Source organism: Panthera uncia, chromosome X (assembly GCF_023721935.1).
Source record: "Panthera uncia isolate 11264 chromosome X, Puncia_PCG_1.0, whole genome shotgun sequence".
NCBI classification, from domain to species: domain Eukaryota; kingdom Metazoa; phylum Chordata; class Mammalia; order Carnivora; family Felidae; genus Panthera; species Panthera uncia.
Genome location: NC_064817.1, coordinates 44,037,023 through 44,054,514, shown reverse-complemented (window position 1 = coordinate 44,054,514; position 17,492 = coordinate 44,037,023). Strand labels below are relative to the sequence as shown.

The window sequence follows — 17,492 nt, the reverse complement described above, 5'->3', positions numbered from 1 at the left end:
AATATTGAACCACCCTTACAACCCGGGAGTAAATCCTACTTGATCATGGTGAATGATGTTTTTTTTAATATACTGTTGAATTCAGTTTGCTAGGAGTTTATTGCATCTGTGTTCATCAGGGATAGTGATCTGTAGTTCTCTCGTTCAATGGTGTCTTTATCTGGTATTGGTATCAGGGTAATGCTGGCCTCATAAAAAGAATTTAGAAGTTTTCTTTCCTTTTATATTTTTTGGAATAGTTTGAGATGAATAGGAATTAAGTCTTCTTTGATTTAATGTTTGGTAGAATTCGCCTGTGAAGCCATCCAGTCCTGGACTTCTGTTTGCTGGGAGTTTATTGATTACTGACTCTGTTTCTTTGCTGGTTATCAGTCTGTTCAAATTTTCTATTTCCTCCTGTTTCAGTTTTGGTAGTTTATATGTTTCTAAGTATTTGTCCGTTTCCTCTGGGTTGTCCAGTTTGTTAGCATATGGTTTTTTATAACATTCTCATGATTTTTTGTATTTCTGTGGTGTGGTGGTTATTTCTCCTCTCTCATTGGTGATTTTATTTTTGTCCTTTCTCTTTACTGAGGATTAAAGAACCAGCTGCAGTTATCATTCATCTGTTCTGTTGTGTTTTTTTTTAGTTCTAGATCATTTCTACTCTAATCTTTATTATTTCCTTCCTTCTGCTGGCTTTAGGTTTTGGTTGTTTTTCCAGCTCTTTTTGGTGTAGGTTGTTTGAGATTTCTTGCTTGTTGAGGTAGGCCTATATTGCTAAATATTTCCCTCTTATAACTGTCTTTGCTGCATCCCAGAGATTTTGGACCATTGTGTTTTTCATTTGTTTCCATGTACTTTTCAAATTTCTTCTTTGATTTCATGGTTGGCCCATTTGTTGTTTAGTAGCATGTTGTTTAACCTCCATGTATTTGTGGTCTTTCCAGATTTTTAAAAAATGTTTACTTATTTTGAGACAGCACATGCAAGCGAGGGAGGGATAGACAGAACCCCAAGCAGGCTCTGTGCTGTCAGCACAGATGTGGGGGCTCCATCTCACAAACCCTGAGATCATGACCTGAGCTGAAATCAAGAGTTGGATGGACACTTAAACCAACTGACCCACTCAGGCGCCCCTCAGATTTTTTCTTGTGGTTGACTTCTGTTGTCATAGCATTGTGGTCAGAAAAGATGCATGGTATGACTTCAATCTTCTTGAATTTGTTGAAGCTAGTTTTCTGGACTAATGTGTGATCTGTTCTGTAGACTGTTCCATGTATAATTGAAAAGAATGTGTATGTGTTATTTTGCTATTTTGTCTCAAGATGGAATGTTTTGAATATATCTGTTAAATCCATGTGGTCCAGTGTGTCATTCAAAGTCATTGTTACCTTGTTGATTCCCTGTTTAGATGATCAGTCCATTAATGTAAGTGGGTGTGTTAAAGTCCCCTACTATTATTGTATTACTATCAATTAGTTCCTTTACGTTTGTTATCAACTGTATTGTGTATTTGGGTGCTCCTTTGTGGGTGCATATTCACAATTGTTAGGGTTTTTTGTTGGATTGTCCCCTTTATTATTATATAGTGTGTCCTCCTTTGTCTCACAGTCTTTGTTTTAAAACCTATTTTGTCCAGTATAAGTGTTGCTATTCTGACTTTCTTTTGACAACCATTTGCATGATAGATGATTCTCCAGCCCCTTGCATTCCACTTGCAGGTGTCTTTAGGTCTAACATGAGTCTCTTTTAGGCAGGATGGGTCTTGCTTTTTTATCCATATCGTCACTGTGTGTCTTTTGATTGCAGTGTTTAGTCCATTTACATTCAAAGTAATTATTGATAGATCGATCAGTAATGCCATTTTGTTACTTGTTTTGTGGTTGTTTCTGAAATTTTCTGATCCTTTCTTGTCTTTCATGGTTTGCTATTTTCTTTAGTGATCTATTTGGATTTCTTTCTCTTTATTCTTTGAATATTTTTAGTGGTTTTTGATAGATGGTTACCATGATGTTCGTATATAATTTCTTTTGCATATAGCAGTCTATATTAGTTGGTTGTGGTTTAAGTTTGAACCCATTCTTCTCTCCCCATGTTTTAGGTATTTGTTGTTACATCTTATATCCTTTTTTGTGAGTTCCTTGATATTGTCACTTTTTTTAATTAAAAATTTTTTAATGTTTGTTTTTTGAGAGAGAGACAGAGCGAGCAGGGGAGGGGCAGAGAGAGAGGGAGACACAGAATCTGATGCAGGCTCCAGGCTCTGAGCTCTCATTGCAAAGCCTAATGCAGGGCTTGAACTCACAAACCACAAGATCATGACCTGAGCCAAAGTCAGACACTTAACTGACTGAGCCACCCAGGCACCCCGATATTGTCACTTTTGTTCTCTCCTTTCTACTCAGAGTCCTCTTTACTATTTCTTACAGGGCTGCTTTAGTGATTATGAACTCCTTTAGTTTTTGTCTGGGAAACTCTTTATCTCTACTTCTGTTCTGAATGATAACCTTGCTGGATAAACTATTCCTGGCCACACATTTTTTTTCCCATTCAACACTTTGAATATTTCATGCCATGCCCTTCTGGCTTGCCAAGTTTCTGCTGAAAAATCTGCTTGCCTTCTGGGTTTTCCCTCATAGGTTACCAACTTTTTTTGTCTCGCTGCTTTTTGAGTCTTCTCTTTATCACTATATTTTGCACATTTACTTCTTTTTTTCTTCCTGCTTTTCAGTTTTTTTCTTTATCATTGTATTTTGCAAAATTAATTACAGTCTCTTTGTGTTCATCTGCTTTTGTTGATTCTGTTGGGGGTTGTCTGCCTCATGAATCTGCATATCTGTTTCCTTCCCCAGATTAGGGAAGTTTCCAGCTATTATTTCTTCAAATAAATTTTCTACCCCCCTTTCTCTCTCTTCTGGGTCTCCTTGTAGTAATGAATGCTATGTTTTGTGGACTCAGTGAGTTCGATGGGTCTATTTTCATGTGCATATTTCTTTTCTCCCTTTTGTTCAGCTTGATTACTTTCCATTACTCTTGTCTTCTAGGTCACTAATTCATTTCTCTGCTTCTTTCAGCCTGCTATTATTCCATCAAGTGTGAGTTTCATTTCACTTATTGAGCCCTTTATCTCTGCTATGTTATTCCTTATCTCTGCATTAAGGGTCTCACTTAGGTCTTCCATTGTTTCCTCAAATCCGGTGGGTGTCCCTATGATCATTGCCTTAAATTCTCTATCAGGCATGTTACTTACATCGGTTTCACTTAGATTTCTGGCTACGACCTTTTCCTGTTCTTTCATTTGGGATAAATTTCTCTTTTTTTTGTCCGCCTCTCTATGTCTGTTTATGTGTTAAGAATTTCAGCTATGTCTTTTGCTCTTAAATGTAGTGACCTTATAAAGAAGAGGTCCTATAATGCCATGTAGTGTCCCTTGTTCACCAGAACCTGGTATTTCAGGAGAGTATCCTGTATATGATACTTATGTCTTGCTGTTTTGTCTGAGTCACTTTTTCTTTCACTGTAGTCATCTGTACTGACTCTGTCTTTTGTGGGCTTTACTTGCTCTCTGTGGCATTAGTGGGACCCAGGCAAGTCAACTCCGAGGGGGCACACCCACTGGTTAACTTGAGAGCTTGGGTGGCAGTGTTAGGAAGATAGGAGTTGGACGCTAGTGCTATGCCAGATTCTCCAAAACACTGTAGCAGCTGGGGGCACAGTGCACAACTATGCACCAGGTGGCTGGGCAGGACATGTGTAGCTTTAACAGAATTTGCCCTGTGGGTGAGTCCTCAAGAGACCTCACGGCCATGGCTCACTGCTTGCAGGTTAGGTAGTGTCTCTGTAGCCTTGCCTCCTACAAGGAAGCTGTGTTAATGCTCTGTGTTAATGCTGCAGGGCAAGGGGAGAAAAATGGCAACTGCCAGCTCCCTCCTTTTCAGAGAAATCCCCCAACAAGCTCTAAAATCAGCTTGAAGAGATCTGTCTCCCTTTTGCCCCAGTATTGTGTAAACTGACGTTTTTATGTTGCTTCTCTGTGTAGGCTGCTGTCTCTTTAAGGGCAGCAACCAAGTGATAGCTGGCCCAGTATGAGTCAACTGACTTTTAAAGCTCAACCCCAAGTCCAATGGTTTTACAGACTCATAGAATTCAGCCCCTCTCGTGTTGGTTTTTTGTTTTGTTGTTGTTTTTGAGAGAGAGAGAGAGCGCGCGCGCGCGAGCGAGAGAGAGCATGTGCTAGCTGGGAGAGGGGAAGAGGGAAAGAGAGTCTTAACCAGGCTCTTGCCCAGCGAGGAGCCCGATGCAGGGCTCAATTCTATGAGCCTGGGATCATGACCTGAGCTGAAATCAAGAGTTGAACACTCAGCTGACTGAGCCACATTAGGTGCCCACAGCCCCTCTGGTTTTTAAAGCCAAACGTTATGGGAATGAATCTCCTCTTGTGAGTTTCCTGGTGCGAGTGCCTGTTTCCCTACCGTCTCTGCACCCTACTCCCTCCCTTCTGTGGGCAGCCTCCCTCGGCCTTTCTGACCTTCCTAACCTTTCAGATGCAGCTGCTTCTCTATATTTAGTTGTGGAGTTTGTTCTGCTGGTCTTCGAATTGCTCTTCAGTTTATTGACTTGGATATGGATGATATCTAGTTGTAAACGTGGGAGTAGATGATTTCAGGGCCGTCCTACTCTGCCATCTTTTAGGCTCCTTTGTACAGTGGTATTTTTATTTAAGTAATCTCTACATCCAGTGTGGGGCTTGAACTCACAACCCTGAGATCGAGTTGCATGCTCTTCCAACCAAGCCAGCCAACCAAGCACCCCTGTACAATGGTATTTTAGAGAATAGCTTTTATGTTATATCACGATGAAAGTTCCAAATTGCAATAAGCATAAATTAATACACAATTTTCAGACTCTAATGCAACAAACCTAAAATTAATAAAAGCAACTTTTGGGTCACCTGGATGGCTCAGTTGGTTAAGCATCCAGTTTCAGCTTGGGTCGTGATCTCTCTGTTTGTGGGTTCCAGCCCCATGTTGGGCTCCGTACTGATAGCTCAGAGCCTGGATCCTGCTTCAGATTCTGTCTCTCCCTCTCTCTGCCCCTCCCCCACTTGTACTCTGTCTCTCAAAGATCAAGAAACCTTAAAATTTTTTAATTAAAAAAAGTAAAGGCAACTTTCTGGAAAGTTTTTTTAATTTTTTTAATGTTTACTTACTTTTGAGATAGAGACAGAGTGTGAGTTTGTGGAACTGGAACTCACGGACTGCGAGATTATGACCTGAGCTGAAGTCGGACGCTTAACCGACTGAGCCACTCAGGTGCCCCTGGAAACTTTTTTCCCTATATTCTGCAACAGGGAAGAAATTAATTTGATAGACTATTAAGAAAACAGTGAAGACAATTCCATATATAAAAACCCATAAGATATGCTTACACATCGTACTGAGTTTAAACATAGGGAAAATGCTTAAGGAATAAAGGCATAACTTAACCAAATAAGGAGTTACACGATAGCTAGTTATTATGGGGGAGGGGAGAGCACTAATAAAACAAACACAAACCTTTGGCCCATTTAAATTTGGAGAGGGACGCCTGGGTGGCTCAGTAGGTGAAGCATCCAACTCTTGATTTTGGCTCAGGTCATGATCTCACAGTTAGATTGAGCCCCGCTTTGGGCTCCATGTTGAAAATGCTTAGGATAATCTCACTCTCTTTCTACCCCTCTCCCCTACTCGCTGACTCTCTAAAATAAAAAAATAATAAAGTATTAATAAATTCGGAGAAAGAGGACCAAACCAAAAATTAGTACCTCGAATTTAGCCAAATACACCAAATTTTGACTCAAAGAAACTATAAAATAATTTACTAGGAAGGATATATGAACAAAATTAGACTCTGTCAAAGAATTGCTTCACCTAACAATCTGGATATATTTTTTTTCTAACAATTTCTTTTACACATTTAACAAAGATGACTCCCATTTCCACAGGTTTTCTTAGAACATTACAAAAAAAACTTGGTGATGTGTTTTATTAACGTTTGTCTAGAGCTGATTATTAGATCTAAGAGCACACATATCCCCACCAAAAAAGAAAAAGATACATCTCACATTCATATGCAAAAATCTTATATGCTAGAAAATGTATTTCTCCAGTGGTAATTTATGATATTTAATTTGAGTTTATTAGCAAGCCATGAAATTCTAACAGGGTATTCACCTTGACAGCATTGGTTGGGGCGGGGAGGGTGCACCACTCATATTGTAGTCTGTGTGAATGGTGCCCCTGTGTCATGCAGTACCTAGTCTTAGAAGGTAGTCCTGTTTTAAGACAGTTCATATGCTCTCACTGGAAAATGTCAGTATTAGCTACTTAGAAGGGCTTCAAGGAGAGGGGCATGTTAGTACAGTTTTGTTTTTCTTTTTCTATTTCAGATTTAGGAAGTTATGGAAACTTAAAGTGTAACAAGCTCCATGGGTAGCTATTTCTTGTGACTTCAGAACAAGGAACCAGGTAAGTGACAACTCAACATGGTCTTACTGCTTCCCTCTGTGTCTACAGATGGGGAACAGGATGGAACAGCTCCAAGTATGGATGCTTCTACCCAGGGCTTATTAGAAGGCATTGGGCTTGATGGTGATGCATTGGCTCCCATGGAGACAGATGAACCTACTGCTTCAGATTCTAAGGGCAAATCTAAAATCACACCTGCTATGGCTGCCAGAATCAAGCAAATCAAGCCTTTATTGTCAGGTGAGTGATTTTTTTCTTTCTACTCCCTTTTCTGGGTTTCAGAGCTTTAACCAATTCTCAGACAAATTCAGTTGATATGGCTGCGTTGTTTCCTTTAAGGAACTTTTCAACTTTGGTGACTTACTTTCAGGTGTACTTAATACAATGTCTGCTATGTGATAGGCTTTGTACTAAGTGTTAGGGATACAGGCATAAGAGACTCGTTCTTGAAAGCTATGTCTACCCCTCCTTGTCTTTAATTCCTTCCTACCTACTCATTCTTCAACTACTGCAAATGGCTTCTACTCCTACCATTCCACTGAAATGTCTCATTAGTAACCTATTGCTAAGTCCATTGGATACTCTTCAGCTCCTTTCTCACTTTTTTGCAGGATGATAGTTGGCCCACCACCTCTAAATACAATTTTCTTGGCTTCCGTGGTATGAAACTGTCCTGTTTTCCTGTTACTTGTGTGGCTACTCCACCCAGTCTCCTTTTCCTTTCTCTGTCCCTTAAACATAGCTGGCAAGTGACATGGTTGATTCATGTTTTAATAATGTAAATTTGGCAGCTCTGTGGAGACCACATTAACATGATGCAAGACTGCATTAAAGATGTGCACGAATCTTTGTCTTCTTTTGCCCTTAATGTCAGTGTTTAAGGAACCTATTTTGTATGTTCCTCAATATTTACCTCTTTCCGACACCTTAATGTAGAGGAAAGTGAAGACATAACTCCTGGGAATCTGGAGCTGTGCCCCAAAACAAGCAGAAAATGGACTTTGGTTATTCTGTTTATTATTTTTAACTCCCTTGAATTTTACATTCTGTTCTAATTTGTTTACTTCTACTCATTTTAATTTGAAAATCTACCATCACCAACCCCATATTGAAGGTAAATTGACCAAGAAGGTGCTCATGGTTTACCTCTACTTTCTTTGCTAGACCTTTTGGACAACTCTGACCTTAGAAAAATCTGGGGTTTATTTGTGGGCCCGGCCCATGCTTTTAATGTCTATTTATCTGTGGCTACTGGCCTTTTATCTTCTTTTCTTATCCTTGCTAACAACCTTTGAGCCACTTTGCTGTTTGTTCACCTGAAGGTGAAACAAAGTGCAGTCTTAGGTTTGGATGCATTGGTTTTTCAGAGTCTGGGCATACCTAGCATCCAGCCAAGCAGTGCAAGTATCTGTACCGCCTAATATTAGGAAATCCTAATTCGGATGGATTAAGAAGAAGAAAGGCATATTCCTTTTTTCTTAGGCTGTTTAACTCAGCTTACTAAGTTTTGGGTATGATATGTACTGCCAGCTCTAGTAGAGCCTATTTTTCACGGTGCATTGTTGTACACAAGAGATTTTACTTTGACTCAGATCTAACCTTTCTTAACTCTGGATCATGATGAAATGTTTGTTTTAGAAATTCTATAGCAGTATTTTCATTTATGATTTTGAGTAATATTGAAGAACAAAAATACAGAGAAATGGTTTAAGAAGAGCAAAGAAACACCCAAATAGAATATGTTTGGCCATGTTTCCTTTCCCTTTTTCTATTTTCAAACATGAGTTTGGATTCTACTCTTTGGTTCAACAACGTATACCAAAAAGCATCCTACAAGGATGAAAATTTGAAATACTTACAATCTACCTAACACCTTAAGAAAGGCATTTATAAAATTGTTAAGCTTTTCATAGCAGTCTTTTTTCCTTTGGGGATCATACATTTAATGTTGTGATCAGACAATATATAGTATATCTGATGTTCTTTCCTGGTCCAAATTGTTAACGGTTTTGCTATGTTTAAAGTTCTGTAGGCATTTTAAGTGATTCCATAACCCAGTAGATGTATTCATTTACTTAACTGGTTCATATTGCTGTGTTGCTTTTTCTACAAAGGCAATTTCCATTAATACCTACTTTAACAATGTGTTTATCTTGTCTTTCATATATGTAATGAGTGCCAACATACTTCTCTGTTGCCTTCAAAAGAGGCATTTATTCTCTGGAACTTCCTTTTGGATTGTCAGATGTAGAAACAAATCCAGGTGTTTGTGTGGGAGGAAGTGGTCAATCATAAAAATATATTCGTCAGTAATGTTAGTTATAATGAAACCATTCTGAGAGTACTCTCATGCCTTATTTTGACTTTTGGGTTCCAGCTTCCTCCAGATTAGGCCGAGCACTTGCTGAACTATTTGGACTCCTTGTTAAACTTTGCGTGGGGTCTCCTGTCCGCCAGAGAAGGAGCCATCATGCTGCCAGTACCACCACAGCACCGACACCTGCTGCTCGATCCACAGCTTCAGCCCTCACTAAGCTCCTCACAAAGGGCTTATCTTGGCAACCTCCACCATATACACCTACTCCCCGCTTCAGGTGAGATTCTGCTTGAGATACAGAATCAAATTCATTGCTTTTCTACTTAAATGGAGAGTGAACCACTGAACTAGAGGACTTGAAAGGTCCCCTGTTAACTATAGATGCATTGCCTACATGCAGTTTAATGTACTGTCTTGGTTTTTCTTAGTTTAGAATATAGAGATTTTTCAAGTATTTATAATCAAACTATATTTCAGTAACCTTGTATTTTTTCCTAGGTGTAAAAATCATCACCTTTTTTGCTTTAGAAATTTTAACCAGACTAGCCACCCACCTGAATTCCAGTCAGTCTCTCAGTCACTTCAGTACAATGTTAAATTTTACTCTAGGCCTCTACATGAATTTTCCTACTGCTTCTGTGACTGCTTCAGAGAAGTCTAAAAATTTTTTCCCCTCTTTCAGGCTGACATTCTTCATCTGTTCCGTTGGTTTTACATCTCCAATGCTGTTTGATGAGAGGAAATATCCTTACCACCTCATGCTGCAGAAATTTCTCTGCTCTGGAGGCCACAATGCTCTTTTTGAGTAAGAATCTAGTTGTTTCACAGAGAAGCATTTTTTGGAGTTTGGTCTTTCTGTGTGCCTTGGCACACAACTTTCTACATCACCTGTCCTGTGACAGTGAGATACATAGAGACAGCCATTAGTTACACCCTTTTACATTCTGGGAACTAGACATATTTGTCTGTCTTCTTGGAGGTTGGGATTCACCCTGTCTTAAAGGTGTTCATAAGGGTCTCTGCTTTTTCTCATTTGGTTTTTAGTGCTTGGTACATATTTTTCTAATAGACTTGTCTTTTTCTATTGTTTCTCTGACTGATAATTTTTGTCCTTCTCTTAGTCTGAAGATTCTAAGCTGAATTTCACTTTTTTATCGAAGTATAGTTGACATATAGTTTTCTGTTTGTTTCAGGTGTACAACATTATGATTTGACGGTTTTGTGCATTATGCAGTTTTCATCCCCATAAGTGTAGTTACCATCTGTCACCATAAAAAGTTATTATAATGTTATTAGCTTCATTCCCTATGCCGCAGTTTTCATTTCTGTGAAGTGCTTGTGTTTTATAACTAAATTTGTACTTCTTAATCCCCTTCACCTATTTTACCCATTCCCCTACTCCCTTCCCTTCTGGTAACCACTTTTGTTTTTTTGTTTGTTCAGTTTGGCTTTGAAAACTAAAGCTAAAAGTGGTAATCATTTTGCAGTCAGTATGTGTATCAAATCATCACACTGTATACCTTAAACTTACATATGTTATATGTCAGTAATACCTCAATAAATCTGGAGTAAACCCTCCTCCCCAAAAAGATAAAGCTAATAAATATTGGATAGATTAGCAGCTGTAGCTCTAAGAGGACGTGTAGTGCCAGTGTAGATACTGGGAACCTTCTGAATGCCCCCCCCCATCTACAATACTAATATTCTCTGTATATACTTTTTCTTTTTTGAATTTAGAACTTTCAATTGGGCTCTGTCCATGGGAGGCAAAGTTCCTGTTGCTGAGGGATTAGAACATTCAGATTTACCTGATGGCACAGGAGAATTCCTAGATGCCTGGCTAATGCTAGTGGAGAAGATGGTGAATCCCACCACGGTGCTTGAATCTCCACATTCACTGCCTGCCAAATTGCCTGGAGGCGTCCAGAACTTTCCACAATTCAGTGCCCTCCGCTTCCTTGTTGTAACTCAGAAAGTGAGTATTGAGCATTCTGAAACCAAGACAAATTTCTCATGCTGATTAGGTAGCCCTCCTTTTTGGTCCTTAATGAAATAACTCGATTGTTGGAGAACCATTGGATCCTACTCCCAGATAAGGGCTGCCTTACAGAAGAGGGGGATAGAGACCATTGGAGAATATGCTGTGGTGTAAATATTTGAACTGTAAACTTGAGATTGGTTCTTTAGATTGGGTTCAATGCTCCTTCTGTGTGCTTCTTCATGCCCCCTCAGTACTGACCAAGGATTTTGTTGTTGGCACTGACCTTTTGTGGAAAGACTTTCCTGTAAGTCTTTGACTTACTCCTCCAGTAGCTTTGAATTGAGATAGAATGATCACGCAGCTTTTCAAATGACTTCTAGGCAGCCTTTACTTGCATCAAGAACCTTTGGAACCGGAAACCCCTGAAGGTATATGGTGGGCGAATGGCTGAGTCCATGCTGGCCATCCTATGCCACATTCTCCGAGGAGAACCTGTGATTCGAGAGAGACTAAGCAAAGAGAAGGAGGGGTCTCGAGGAGAAGAGGACACAGGGCAAGAAGAAGGTGGCTCTCGCCGGGAACCTCAAGTCAACCAGCAGCAACTGCAACAGGTAGGGTCCTAGCTTCCCACTCCAGGGCCTAGGCTTTGCACCTGATAGAGTATACTGCTTGTCGGTTTTCTAAGTTTACATGCCACTGAGTGCCTGGTCCTCTTAGCTAGGAGATACGTTTAAATTTGTTCCCTCTTAGCATTTCTTTTTTCTCCTGAGAAAGCTGGAGTGTAATTTTCATGCTCCTAACAGGTAAAAGATTTGTGTCCTCCCAAGCATGTTGTTAAGTATTAAAACTTTTTTACAGTATTCTCAATAGGCTGTGGCTGCCATGTTCTTTGGACACAAACTGTTCTCAGCTACTTTCTCATTAATCTGTAGAGGGAAAGGGTAAGGGGTATCGTGACCCAAATTTATTCTCCAACAGAGCTCTCTGAAACCTTATCTACAAAACTTTTGTTTGTTGTCTTTAAGTAAATATATAAACCACATTTTGAAAATTGGAGGCTAGAAGCAGACTGAGGAGGCTCTACAATCCTGACAATTCAGTATCACAGAGAATTTAGCATATTCCTCTGGAAATTTCTGTGTGTATGTGTGCTCTCTTTATGTCTAGAGTCCTTTTTAAGTACAAATATGTCTTTTAAATATATATATAACTATTAAATGCTCACTTTAAGAAAATTTGGAAATATAACTATTTTTAAAGGCATTCATAATGTCAACAGAAAAGATGGTTTTTCATCACTTGATTTTATGTCTAATTAACATCATACAGTATGTAGAATTGTACTGCTGTCATTAAGAAAATGGGTGATTTTTTTAGCTTCCTGTCATTCTTTTATTACTGGATGTTAATTCTCTTATTTGATGTTGTAAATCAGTGGTGTATAGTTTCTTTTTGTACATATCTTTCTGTACATCTCATGATTATTTCCTAGTAATAAAATGTCTGGGTCAATTTCTCAGGCTCTTGTTCTGTTGCCAGTTTGTTTTCCAGAAGAGTGGGGATCCATTTTTGCTTCTGTGTATGAATCTCAATCTGTGAATTAGAGTGATTCTGTTCATGATGATAAACATCTAGCCCCGTTTTCTTAGAGGATAGAATTGAGAATCACCTTGACTCCCTGCCCCAATGTGTAGCTCTGATGTTTGAATGCTGTGGAAACACCAAATGGAAAGGATTGTTTATTTACTTAACTGCCTTAGCTTATTACTGTTCTCAGTTCATATGAAGTTAGAAAACCTTGTTTTCATCTTGGAAGGGTTTCTACCTTTTAAAAATGTATTTGAATTTCTCTTTTATTGTGGTTCTGAGATCCTGCATTCTTTTTGTAGCTCATGGACATGGGCTTCACAAGGGAACATGCCATGGAGGCCCTCTTGAACACCAGCACCATGGAGCAGGCCACAGAGTACCTTCTAACCCACCCTCCCCCAATCATGGGCGGAGTTGTTCGAGTAAGTTGGCTTAGCAGTTGTAATTTTCTAGGGCATTGGTTTGGCTGCTGCTGTGTTTTTTCTTCTGTTGTGTTTCCATCATTGGTCTTCCCTTCTATAAACTACTTTTCATTTTCAGACTTCTGCATGCCAGTATTTTTGTTTTGTGATAACACTGTTTAGAATGTAATAAGCAGAAGCTTCCTATCTCCCAGCCATGCAAATTACTGGACTTTTTTTGCAGAAGAACTCTTAAAGTATCCACAGTCAGGAAGCAATAGAAGAAATGCTTTTCTGAAATGCATACTAGATAGTCACATTGAAGTCCCCTTCTTATGCTTAATTTCATTGTGATTTCCCCTCTTTGTTTTTGTAGCAACCAGGTAAGCCTAGGATTTGAATTTAGAGAGCAGCATTCAGGGTACCTTCTCTTTTTCTCTAAAGCTTGAGCACAGGATGTCTGATTTCTTGTGAGTTGTTATGTGTTTTGTTGCTGGATTTTCTGTTGGTTCTCTGTAGGATCTGAGTATGTCGGAAGAGGACCAGATGATGAGAGCAATTGCCATGTCTCTGGGACAGGATATCCCAATGGATCAAAGAGCGGAATCACCTGAGGTAACTAGGACATAGGACATCCAAAAGGGTCTGACAACATTAATCTTGACTGTTTTTATGAACATTCTACTACTACTGCAATGTAATTGGTGGAATTAATGTCTAAAGAAAAGACACAAGAGTATTCATTCATCCCAACCTTGCCATCACTGATCTACATTGTACTGACCTGAAGCTAAGTGAGGCAGATGAAATGTTAACCTTTACTGTCAAATAAGAGACCCAAAATATACCTGGTAATTAGGCCAGTCTTGGCTTGTCTGTTCATAAATAACAATTGCTTCAGTTTACTTAGACTGGCAGAGAATGCAGGACCATTTCTCCAGGTGATTTTCTTGGGAGGGTGTGATACAGGATGCTGCAAATAAATTTGCAATGCTTTGGAAGTTAGAAGTGTCTTTCTCTGCTTTTCCTGTCTTGCCTTAGCCTTTGTGGCTGCCCTCATGAACAATTGCCACCCCTAAGAACATATCCCCTGCTTGAGGAGAAAGGTAGTGGGTATTCAGTATGGTAAGGCCAGTACATTTTTAGAGTATTCTCTGTCTTCGCCTCTCCCATATGTTATCATGCTTCCTTCCCCGCCTCCAGGAAGTTGCTTGTCGGAAGGAGGAGGAGGAACGGAAAGCTCGGGAAAAGCAGGAGGAGGAAGAAGCTAAATGTCTAGAGAAGTTCCAGGATGCTGATCCATTGGAACAAGATGAGCTCCACACTTTCACAGATACCATGTTGCCAGGCTGCTTTCACCTTCTTGATGAGCTGCCGGACACAGTATACCGGGTGTGTGATCTGATCATGACCGCAATCAAACGTAATGGAGCTGACTATCGAGACATGATTCTGAAGCAAGTAGTCAATCAGGTGAGCTCTCCAGGAGCCAGAAGAAAGGAGTGTGTGAAGTGGTTTTTCTGCCATCCATCAAAATCTGATTTATTATTATTTTTTTAAATAAAACTGTTGGCTTGGGGCTTGGAGGGTTTTTGGGTTTTTTTTGCATTTTGCCTGATATGGATATATTCTCTTTGAATTGTTTAGATCTGGTAATCTTGCTCTTTCTTGAGTGTTCCCTGCAAAAAGTGAATAAACTACTTAACCAAAAAAAATACCTTTTAAAGGAAAAAACAAAGCTTTCTTTTTCTAGGCATCTCCTCTGAAATTCATCTAAAATGTCCCAAATGTGTCTCACTCTTGAGCCAAGTTAGTCCCCTTGGACTAACCGTGAATAAATGTTTTATTTTTCCCTCTCCTATGCAACCACTTTGACAAGTCCCCATCCTAATTAATAGTTGTGACCTGATATTTGTCTTCTTTTAAAGTGTTTTTCTTTATTATGAAATTAATGTGTACTAGTTACATGAAAAGGATAAGAAATAACCCTGAATCCCCACACAAAGAGATAGTTAATATTTTAGTCCTATTTACCTTTTTTTTTTTTTTTTTACTGTTCATGTTTTTAAATCATTGGGATCTTCTTTTGTATATTTTTTTTAAGTCAAAAGAGCAGAGGAAGAAACCAAAAAGTGATGTATGTGGGACGCCTGGGTGGCTCAGTCAGTTGGGCATCTGACTTCAGCTCAGGTCATGATCTCATGGTGTGTGGGTTCAAGCCCCGTGTCGGGCTCTGTGCTGACAGCTCAGAGCCTGTAGCCTGCTTCAGATTCTGTGTCTCCCTCTCTCTCTCTGTCCCTCCCCGCCTCATGTTCTGTCTCTCTCTGTCTCTGAAAAATGAATAAACCTTAAAAAAAATTTTTTTAAGTGATATATGTAAACATAATAACTTTAGTGTATGGAGATAGCACAAAAGTAAAAGGAAAACTGGGTAAACCTTTTTTCCCAAGATAGGATCTAGGTTTAGTTATCTTTTATATTAAGAGCTTATAGAAATGATTTTAAGAAAACCTAGAAAACAGCAATTATGTCAAATTTATAAGAAATTGAACATGCAGACTAAAGACCCACATTTCTAACATTCTGGTTTATTTTTGTTTTTAATGGTAATTCTGGGGCAATTATAGTAAAAGATTGTTGATGGAAATGTAAGTTGGAGAACCTTTGGGGTTGACTTACATGCACTAGAAATTAAAAATGTTTTTAATTTTTTTTGTTTATTTATTTTTGAGAGAGAGACTATGCCTGAGTGGGGAAGGACAGAGAGGGAGGGAGACACAGAATCCAAAGCAGGCTCCAGGCTCCAGGCTCCACACTGTCAATGCAAAGCCCAACACGGGACTCGAACTCAGTGAACCATGAGATCATGACCTGAGCTGAAGTCAGATGCTTAACCAACTGAGTCACCCAGGCACCCCTAGATTTTTTTTTTAATGTTTTTTTTTTTATTTTCTTTTTTTAACGTTTATTTATTTTTGAGACAGAGAGACAGAGCATGAACGGGGAAGGGTCAGAGAGAGGGAGACACAGAATCTGAAACAGGCTCCAGGCTCTGAGCTGTCAGCACAGAGCCTGACGCGGGGCTCGAACTCATGGGCCGCGAGATCATGACCTGAGCCGAAGTCGGCCGCTTAACCGACTGAGCCACCCAGGTGCCCCTTTTTTTTTTTTTAATTTTTTTTAATGTTTATTTTTGAGAGAGACAGAGTGCAAGTGGGGAAGGGGCAGAGAGAGAGAGGGAGACAAAGAATCTGAAACAGGCTCCAGGCTCTGAGATATTCACACAGAGCCTGACGCAGGGCTCTGACTCGGGGACCGTGAGATCATGACTTGAGCCAAAGTTGGACACTTAACTTAGTGAGCCACCCAGGCACCCAGAAAATTTTTAAATATTCATTTCCTTTAAGTTAAAATTGAGGCTTCTTGTAATCTAGCCTAAGAAACTCCTCTTTTTAGAGGCATTCCTTTCGTAGCATGCATCATTTGATACACTAAATCCCTTTAGTTAACGTTTTATTATTCACTCATCCTTGTTCAGCAAATGTGTTGGGAGTGGAGGGAGTGTTTTACAAGGTTAAGGATGTTTTGACAAACCTTATACTCTATCTACAGTTACCTGACTTGGCCACTTCTCTGCTTTTCTAGGTGTGGGAAGCTGCTGATGTGTTGATCAAAGCTGCTCTTCCCCTGACAACGAGTGACACAAAAACTGTGTCAGAGTGGATCAGTCAGATGGCCACCCTGCCCCAAGCCTCCAATTTAGCTACTAGAATCTTGCTTTTAACACTGCTTTTTGAGGTAAGATTTAGATCTTTTGGTTCCTGTAATTCATCATTAAAGAACTATAAAACACCTACCATTTGAGACCTTCAAGAAGGTAGAATTATAAGACATGATCTCTTCATTTCATGAGCCCACAGTGTCCGATAGGCTATAAGACATATAATTAAGTACAGTATGCAGTGTTCTGTACCACATGAATAGTATAAAGAATTTTCTCTGAGTTCAGGAGGAGGGCAAATGTATCACTTCTGGCTAATGAGGGAAGAGCTTCTCAGAACAAGTGTTAATTAATTGAATCATGTCTTAGAGGATTTGGGGGGTGGTAGTTAAAAGGTTTTTAGAATGACTATCCCAGTACAGTTGTGGGATAATTTGGCCTTTCTGAGGAAACCTAACTGGTAGACAAAAGGTGGGGTCAGATGTGGGGTCAGATCCAGAAATTGGATGATGGGCATCAGATAGAATCTGATTCTTCCTTCATACTTGGTCAATCAACAGATTATTTTAAGCAAGAGAATGGCCAGGACATGTTCTTGTTTCATCCTACATAGGAATTAGGAGACAACTGACCTTGCACAAGTGACTCTTCATTTGTAGGTCAGGCTTAACAGTAAAACCTGAACTTAATGGAGTAAACCCTTTACAAGAACTCAGGAGATTAAGTCCAGTATATGTGTCAAATTGTGTGTTTACAGTCTTGGGGTTTTTCTTTTTTGATGGAAGTGGTAATTCTTATTATAGCACTTGTGAATAAATAACTTTTGGAAAGGATTGCAAAGTACTGAATGCAGGGTCCCCAATAACATTATAATACAGACGTAAATCACTCATGAATCTCGCCCCCCCCCTTTTAAAAATCACAAGTAACAGTCTTTAATTTTTTTCTAGCCCTTTTTTATGCATTTAAAATAATTAGGATCAGACCATTTTAA

The 17,492-nt window shown here is 39.4% G+C and overlaps 1 protein-coding gene across 11 annotated transcripts in view; it reads left to right on the top strand.

The window, feature by feature from the left end:
* Nucleotides 1-17,492, top strand: part of HUWE1 (HECT, UBA and WWE domain containing E3 ubiquitin protein ligase 1) — a 166,555-nt gene that overhangs the window by 104,047 nt on the left and 45,016 nt on the right. For all 11 annotated transcript variants that reach the window (XM_049644605.1, XM_049644607.1, XM_049644611.1 and 8 more), the window contains 9 exons: nt 6,537-6,728; nt 8,866-9,082; nt 9,488-9,610; nt 10,543-10,780; nt 11,167-11,397; nt 12,676-12,798; nt 13,297-13,392; nt 13,981-14,250; nt 16,423-16,575. In XM_049644605.1, coding sequence (XP_049500562.1) covers nt 6,537-6,728; nt 8,866-9,082; nt 9,488-9,610; nt 10,543-10,780; nt 11,167-11,397; nt 12,676-12,798; nt 13,297-13,392; nt 13,981-14,250; nt 16,423-16,575 — 1,643 coding nt within the window. The remainder of the gene's footprint in view (nt 1-6,536; nt 6,729-8,865; nt 9,083-9,487; nt 9,611-10,542; nt 10,781-11,166; nt 11,398-12,675; nt 12,799-13,296; nt 13,393-13,980; nt 14,251-16,422; nt 16,576-17,492) is intronic.